The following is a 7,988-nucleotide window of genomic DNA, read 5'->3' on the forward strand; positions in this document are numbered from 1 at the left end:
CCTTTAGTGTTTCAATATAGGCTTCATTGATCTCTGTGAGCCCGAGGCGCAGAGGTATCAGCAGCACCAGTGGTTTCCACGGGGTGAGCCTCTCTCTGAGCCCCACGTCCTCTGGGCACCCGTTATAGAGCACGTCTGACTCCAGGGCAGGGCACGCTGCAGCTCCAGCACAGGGCACGTTGGACTGGCACAACCGCCCTACGGAGAGGGAACAGGAGCAGAAAGCATCAGGAGTCAGTTTCCAGAGCTTGAGTCATTCCTCTGATCAACAACTGCTCCTTACCAAAAGCCTACAGCGCTTAAAGCCGAGAAGAGCTTGAAGGGGCCGAGTGCTGGGACTGTGTGATGTGTGCATGGCTGCTGCAGGGCTCAGCCTCAGCTCAGCTCACACCAGGCCTATGCCACAGCCCCTCGTACTCACAGCTACCGACAGCTGGGCAGTGAAAACGCAACTTCTTCCAGAAAGGTCAGCAGCCACCTGTGTCAACAAAGCTGGGCGAGTTGATTAGCAGGTCAGACAACTGTCCTGAATTCACAAAGCTTGTAGGCAGAAAGAGGAAAGTTCTGGAGTGTCCAGCTCCGGAGGAGTTCAGAGAGGATATGAATGAACTGAATGAGGACAGCATTATGAGTTAACACAGGAAATATTCACCTGTAATTCAGTGCTGTGTAGCAAGATATGAACGTGGTATCTGTCTAGAGTAGCTATGATTTTCCTAAAGTTCACAAAAACTGTCATAAATTTTATGGGGGATCATTCACAAGCTACTTTACAGATCTAAAGCAGTATGATCCTTAAACTCTGCAATTTCAGCCTAAGATTTGCCTCTAAGATACGGGGCAGCAGAACTCCACATGACATAAGCACTCTGCATCCTCATCCTAAAGGCTTGCCAAACACACAGCCAGGCTGTAATGCACCCAGGTTATGTAAATTCTGGTCCAGAAACAATTCCAAGCCTACCTGTCTCACTGGCCAATTTAATTATTTGCTGGGTGTGTGGAGAAAAAAAAACAACAACCCAACGCAAACCCCAAAGAAACCCACAGCATGATTAAAGAATCATGAAGCCAAGGCAATTAGACAAAATGCCAGAGGCTCATTTAATTTATTCCCAGCTTAAACTGAATGCCAGGACACTCTAGCAGGTAGGACATGATGTAAACAAACACTTTAATCACCAGCCATTTCAGCTGGGTGCTTGTTCACTACCTAGAGCTTCAAATCCAGCTCAATGAGGATGGTATTATACCCAAATTTAGAAGAAATAGGACTTGGATCTAAAGCCTCAGGAGGAGAGACAACCTACACAGACGTTTGCAGTTCCTTCCTATACTGAAGGAACACTGTATGTGTGCACCTCATGCACAGACATAGTTACCAGAGGTTCTGAGGACACGCCAAAGTCATTATCTGTAGTGATTTCTCCTGTTAAAGCAGGTTCTTTTGTTGCAGTAGCCCGCCTGTCCAGATGATCTGAAATCAGCTGCCAAGCCAGGGCTATTGCTGAATGGGGTGTCACTGCAGGTTTCCTCATCAGGCAAAGCACATGGCAATCCTGTGCTGTGTATGAACATATTTACCTCCAGTTTAAGAAGCAGAGAGCTTGGCACAGACTAAATTCACCTTGGTATCTGGCAGGCTTTGCAGTTCTGTGGTGCCACAGCAGAGCAGAACTGCCTAAAGCTTCCCAGCTGGATCCAAACCATTTACTGCAAACATATTCCAACAGATCTAACACAACACCTCTCCTGCTGAGGCTGCTGCTGGCAGGTACTGGCTTTACTGTCTTGGATTCTCACCACCTTTGGGATGCACAGGATTCTCCAATGCCCAGCTGAGATGCCCTTTCTCATGGAACACTGACTCAGAAGGGATAAAGATTTAGGTTTCTTCACTGTTTCTTTCCTCTGAACCTTTGGCTGAACCCTATCAGTGACCAAATGAACAGATGTATGAAACATTACTTCTTTCCACAATGATTGGGGCACAAGGTAACAAACACAAACCTACAGCCATGTAACACATCAGACCCACTCACGCAGTGACTTTCAGGCCCTGAACAGGTATATTATGATCCACATTTGAGGAAAACAAGCACACACACCCCTGCCCAGGACAAGCTGTATGGACATGTCACTTGAAGCAGCATCAGTGCTGAACAGCCAGTGCCACACACACAAGAGCCTGCAGCACACCCGAGCCTCGTGGCCAGCATGCTTCAGCTCTAGAAGTGATATTTGCAGGCTAAAGATGAAGGATAAATCCAATTTCTGTTTTAAATCTGGCCTTTGTTTAAGCCAAGGGCATCAGGACATACCTTCAGCTAAGGTTAGACACACACTTCTCAGTCAGATCCAACTGAGACTACCTGACAAGAGATGTGACTTTGTAAAGTGACCGTCCTGCACTCCAAGCAAAAACTGCCTGGCTATTGATCTTGGCCCTGTGGCAGCCAAGCCAGCCCAAATGCTGCCTGCCACCATCTCACCTGTAACCCTACACCAGCTAATTCAGAGCACTGCCCTGGCAGAAACACTGCAAGGTTTGTGCTGGGTTGGCTCATTGCCTCAGGAATTAGCCTAAAGCAAGCCATGGGAAAGCCAGGACCGTGCAGGGTTGCAGCAACCAGCAGTGCAGGTGCTCAGCTTTGGTTACTGCAGTGCTGCAGCCAGAGCAGGCAGGCTCAGGATGGAACCCTACACCAGCTAATTCAGAGCACTGCCCTGGCAGAAACACTGCAAGGTTTGTGCTGGGTTGGCTCATTGCCTCAGGAATTAGCCTAAAGCAAGCCATGGGAAAGCCAGGACCGTGCAGGGTTGCAGCAACCAGCAGTGCAGGTGCTCAGCTTTGGTTACTGCAGTGCTGCAGCCAGAGCAGGCAGGCTCAGGATGGGCATGAAGAGCTGCTCAGCCTCCAGAGCCAGCCTGTGGGCAGGATGCCCCAAAAAACAAACAAAAAAGGAAAAAAAAAAAAAAGAAGCCGCCAGTGAATATTCCTTAAAATGATGAGCAACAGATTCCCTTCTTACCCCCATGCCAATTTTGGTCCTTTTCCTCTTCAGATCTGTTCTAGCTTACTTACTCTTTCCAATAGCAGAAACCTTCCTACCAATTATGTGAGAGAGGAACCAGCCATTTACTGCTTGCTCCTTGTGGCCACAAACAAGTCTGACACTGCCTACCAAGCAGCTCCCGTATGTTCTCTGAAGATCAGCAAACCTTCTCACCAGATCCAGAGGCATCACCAGATGAAATGAAAGTCAAACAAGGCCCTTCCTTGCCCTAGAAGAGCAATTCTCACCTTGTTTTAGCACACCTGGACACAGCTTTCACAGATCACAAGCATTGGAAGGGACCTTAAAGCTCATCCCATTCCACCCCCTGCCTTGGGCAGGGACACCTCCCACTGTCCCAGGCTGCTCCAAGCCCCGTCCAACCTGGCCTTGGACACTGCCAGGGATCCAGGGGCAGCCACAGCTTCTCTGGGCACTCTGTGCCAGGGCCTCCCCACCCTCACAGGGAGGAATTTCTCAAAGACAGAACATGTACTCCATGCTTGTTGTGATCTCCAGCTTTTTTCTGGCCTCTTGCTGCTGAGGATATACCACATTTTACCTCCACACGATACTTACTGATTTCTTCCATCACCACTGTGTTGTCCATGGCTATGTGTACTGCCAGGGAACTCCACGTGTCAAAAGTTGCAAGTTTTCTACAGGAAAATCAAAACCAAATCAGTATTGAAGGATTAATACAACTACAAGGCAAAGATGGTGGTGTATCAGAGAGGAGAAACCAGATTAGGAGAGACTGGTGTTATCAATTATGATGTGAAATGTGCTATGACCTGGGAAAGCTGCTGTTAGGCAATCCCAGCCTATTCCAGGGAGCCACGTGCTCATCTACCAACGAGAGGGGAGAATGGTGAGAGGAGGGAAGGTGTTATCAAAGGCAGCCCATGCTCCAAAGGCAGGCAGAACCCTGTCAGCTCGGAGGTACCACACACCAGCTGGCCCCACTGCCTGACTGAACAGAGAAAAGGAAAAGGGCAGCACTCACCTGAGCACCTGCGCGACCGTGTTTGGTCCGTACCACTGGCCTATGGATTTTCCCTCCCCGACTCCCATCTGGGCTGCACCACAACAAAAAAACCAGAATAATGTAGTCAGTAATTCCACCCACACTGCATCCCTTCATAATCAGGTTTGTATTTAATAGGGAAGAATTCTCACTTGGAAACTTTATCGAATCAGCAGTATTTACTGTTTCACGGGGGTGAGAAGCACATCCTGAAGGACTGCAAAGCAAATCCTTTCCCCAAACTGCAGCAGCACAGAAGTTCAAAGGGCAGTGTTGCCTCAGAAGAAGCTTTACCCAGTGTTTGATCACTAGACCACCCCCGTGACCTGAGTTCTGTTCACTGAAGCTATGCCTTAACACCCCGCAGGAAAACACTGGAACAGGCTGCTTCTGTTTTCCAGGGAAGTTGATACCAAAGTGAGTGCCTTCCTTAGTCCATTTGCTTTGTCTGAGCATTTCTTTCTTCTTACCTATCTGGTGAATGGAGTAGTAACTGTCTTTTTTGTCAATGAAGGCATTAAGAACGTTGAAGTAATTATCCATCTGCCTCTTCCCTTTTATCCACCTCCAGTCTAGGACAGACAAGGGATATATGAAATAAACATGGTACTTATTAGCAACCAGAGGCTGCAAGCTGCAGTTCTCTTCCTGTCCATTGACCAACTCAATGTTCACATTGTTGTATTATTACTAAGCATCTGAGACATTCCCAACAGTAAAGGGTTAATTTTAAAATAACAGAGAACATTCTTACTGCTGGGATAAAGGAATATGACCCACAGAAAAGCAAATAAACAAACAAAAAAACCAGAAAATACAAATATCCCCAGAGAGTTCCCAGCAGACTATTCCCTCAACAGCCCTGAACTTGAGAAGACTGAAGAAAAAATTACAGAACCCTCAGCAATTCCCAGCTGTGTCCTTGCTATCTCTGTTCTTCCAAGTGCTGCACTCGTGCGAGCACATGGCCCTGGAAGTCAGTGTGGGCTGTGCACTGCTTTACCTCTTCCCAAATGCCTGCAGACCAAGGCCTGAGCAAAGATCATCTGGCCACAGCGCAGCATGCAGCCCCAGCCCGTGTCAGACGTGGGACCGGTTCCTCCTGGAAACAAGGACAGAAAATAAACAGGGAATGAATGGTAAGACAGTGCCAAGAGGGAGGAGAAGGAATGGCCAGCAGGTTCACCAAGAAATGAGGACTAGCTTAGCTCACACACCCAAGGCTGAGAACCAAAAATGTGGTTATCAGTGAGTAACTTAGTGGCATCCCTTAAAACAAATAAACTCCTCTAACACTAACTGAAAGGGGAAAAAAAAATCCAAGGGAAATCCAAACAACCCAAGAGAGAGCTGAATTTCTCAGGAGAACAATAGCCCTTAAGCCTGGCTGCAGACTCTCAGCCCAACTGAGACACGTTTCTACACAAAGGTGTTTGTTAAAGATGACTCTTGTAATCCTCATCTTGAGAAGGCAACTCATCAAGAAGAACAAACCAGTCCCAGGGAATTCCCACATCAGAAGTGGCCATGAATAAGATTTCAAAGCGAACAATGTACTCAGGCCAAAAAAAAAAAAAGGCACCAGCCAAAAAAAATCTACCCAAGCAGTGAAAAAAAAGACATAGCCTACATATTGTTGGAGAAAGCTGGATATCAGCTCATGCTGGAAAGTCTAAGGCAAAGCACACAAGGCTGGAAGCATTTCCCTGACAGACCTTCCAAAGGAAACTGCTGCTCCACCACTGCAGCTCTGGCTGTTACTACAAATAACAGAGATCAAACGTTCAGTGTGATCCCAGTAGGTAATCTGTGCCTGGGCACAGCTTCTGCAAGTCTTTGTAATGCTGCTTTTCTTCTTTTGGTCCTAAACAGGGAGAAAATCACCTAGAGAACTATTTAATCAGCTTCTTGATGGCCACCAGTTGTCTTCTATAGTTTCACCGGTAATTCGTAATACGTACAAATTCCAAAAGTGATAATGCTTCACAAAATTAGCATTAGACAGTTCCTCTAACCCTTACCATATTTAAGTGGGCTAGCACAGAGGGAAGGGATGAACAGCAACAGGGGTGACTGGGAGAAAAAATACTGAAAAAGGTTTACTGGATGACATGCAGATCATATCGATGGTGTAAATGGGAAATGACTCAGGAAATGGGGTCTGTCTTCACCCCACAGCCTTTAATGACTCACACGAAAACCAAAATTGCATCTGTGAGCCAGTTAAACGTGTGCTAACCCTTCAATCTCAAACATATGTTTAACTATGGGGCACAAACATGAATTTAAAGGGATTAAACTGCATCAAAGACGTCTCAGAGCTTCTGAGGCAGAGGGCTTCCCAGCAGGGAGAGAACAGCACAAGCCAGAAGGACCAGTTACGAAGAAGTCTCTTTTCCAAACCTGAGCCATGGTCCTTTGCCACTGACTGCTGGGGATGACAATGACAGAAGGGGGGCATGGGTAGGCCTTGGAATCCCATTTACCTGCTCTTAGATCTCCTCTGATACACCTTGCACCCAGCACACAAACCCAAACCCCAGAAGAGGCCATGCAGAATATCTTAAGGAACCAAGACATCCTCCTTCAAGTTCACTGGGAAATATTCACCCAATCACTACAGCTCCTGTGTGTAACAGACACTTCAGGCACCTAACTCCCCCCAGACAAACAAAACCCCCCCAGAGAGTCTGGAGCAGATGCACAAAGGCAGCAATTTCAGTCTCACTCTCTAGGTTTCATCATTTTAATCCACTTCAAGCCCAAGACCATCATTCAATAATATTTCACACTAGACTGATACAGGATGTGATGAAGTACAAAAATCCTCTCATGTTGCCTAAAAAAAGAGCAGGCTTCCCAAACTCCTCCTTGAGTCCTTTGAAAAACCACTGCTACCCCTCCTACCCAAGGGGATGAGGAATTCTCATCATCAGATAAAAAAAAAGTTGCCTCATCAATTAGACGAAGCACATTTCAGACTCTTATGAATGGAAATGATGTCATGTTTGTGGGGACTGTTTTATTAGGGATAAGCGGATTATAGTAATTTCCAGGATGTCTTTAGACTCCTCTGGAGTACATACCAATAGCAGGGAAGTTCTTTCTGTAAGTGAACCAAAGCCGAGAGGTCACATCCAACAGGATCTCCTCCTTCTCTGGAAAGTGTTCAGCATGGAAAGGCACACACATGAGGTTGGCACCAAGACAGCTAAACCCACCTCCCACTCACCCTCCCCAAGGACAACTGCATTCTGCTCCTCACAGCCTGCAGGCCCAGAGAGGCAGATTCTGGCTGAGGAACAGGGCAGGGTTGGTGTGCACAAAAAACTTCCTTTCCCCCCCCAAAAATAGCTGCAATCAACCCAAAGACACTATGGCCACAGACAAATTATGAAGCAGCAAACCATCGTTCTACTGCCTGCCTCCACCATCCTGCCCTTATGACATGTCCCAACAACTTCCATATGGTAACTTTCTGCACGAAAATATGCCAGAGTCCACGGAAATGGCCAGACAGACAGAAGCATGGCAGCTAAAACCCAAGTGCAACACTAACAAAGTCCTCTGGAGCCTTAGAACATTGCATGGTGCACACAAAATACCTGTAAAAACACTGTATTTCCGGCCGAGGATCCAAACAGGTTCTTTGGTCTCAGGGAAGTCTTCATACTCGAACCTGAGGGTGTCATAGGTAAGAGTAGCTAGAAAGAGAAAGGAGAAATCACAGACCTTTCATAGCTTTTCCTTTTGTTTTTAAAGCCAGACAAAGCTACAGAATCTGAGCTGCTGTGGCCCAGTGACTCCCACTCACCCCCAAAGCCCCTGGGCTGGCAGGAAATGGCCCTGCATGCACCAGCTCTGGGAGGCACAGAGGTGACCCAGCCCTGGCTCGTTCCCAGCTG

General features: G+C 47.2%; 1 protein-coding gene across 2 annotated transcripts in view; it reads right to left on the bottom strand.

The window, feature by feature from the left end:
* Positions 1-7,988, bottom strand: part of ATG4B (autophagy related 4B cysteine peptidase) — a 14,709-nt gene extending 6,721 nt beyond the window's left edge. The window contains exons 1-8 of one of the 2 annotated variants that reach the window (XM_017728745.1): positions 7,898-7,988; positions 7,689-7,787; positions 7,170-7,241; positions 5,087-5,185; positions 4,554-4,655; positions 4,063-4,135; positions 3,636-3,715; positions 2-198 (exon numbers count right to left, since the gene is read on the bottom strand). In XM_017728745.1, coding sequence (XP_017584234.1) covers positions 2-198; positions 3,636-3,715; positions 4,063-4,135; positions 4,554-4,655; positions 5,087-5,147 — 513 coding nt within the window. In that variant the 5' untranslated portion in view covers positions 5,148-5,185; positions 7,170-7,241; positions 7,689-7,787; positions 7,898-7,988. Of the gene's footprint in view, position 1; positions 199-3,635; positions 3,716-4,062; positions 4,136-4,553; positions 4,656-5,086; positions 5,186-7,169; positions 7,242-7,688; positions 7,788-7,897 lie in introns of those variants that run through there. The other variant, XM_017728744.1, reaches the window with a different exon arrangement.

Source organism: Corvus brachyrhynchos, unplaced genomic scaffold, assembly GCF_000691975.1.
Source record: "Corvus brachyrhynchos isolate BGI_N302 unplaced genomic scaffold, ASM69197v1 scaffold223, whole genome shotgun sequence".
NCBI classification, from domain to species: Eukaryota; Metazoa; Chordata; class Aves; order Passeriformes; family Corvidae; genus Corvus; species Corvus brachyrhynchos.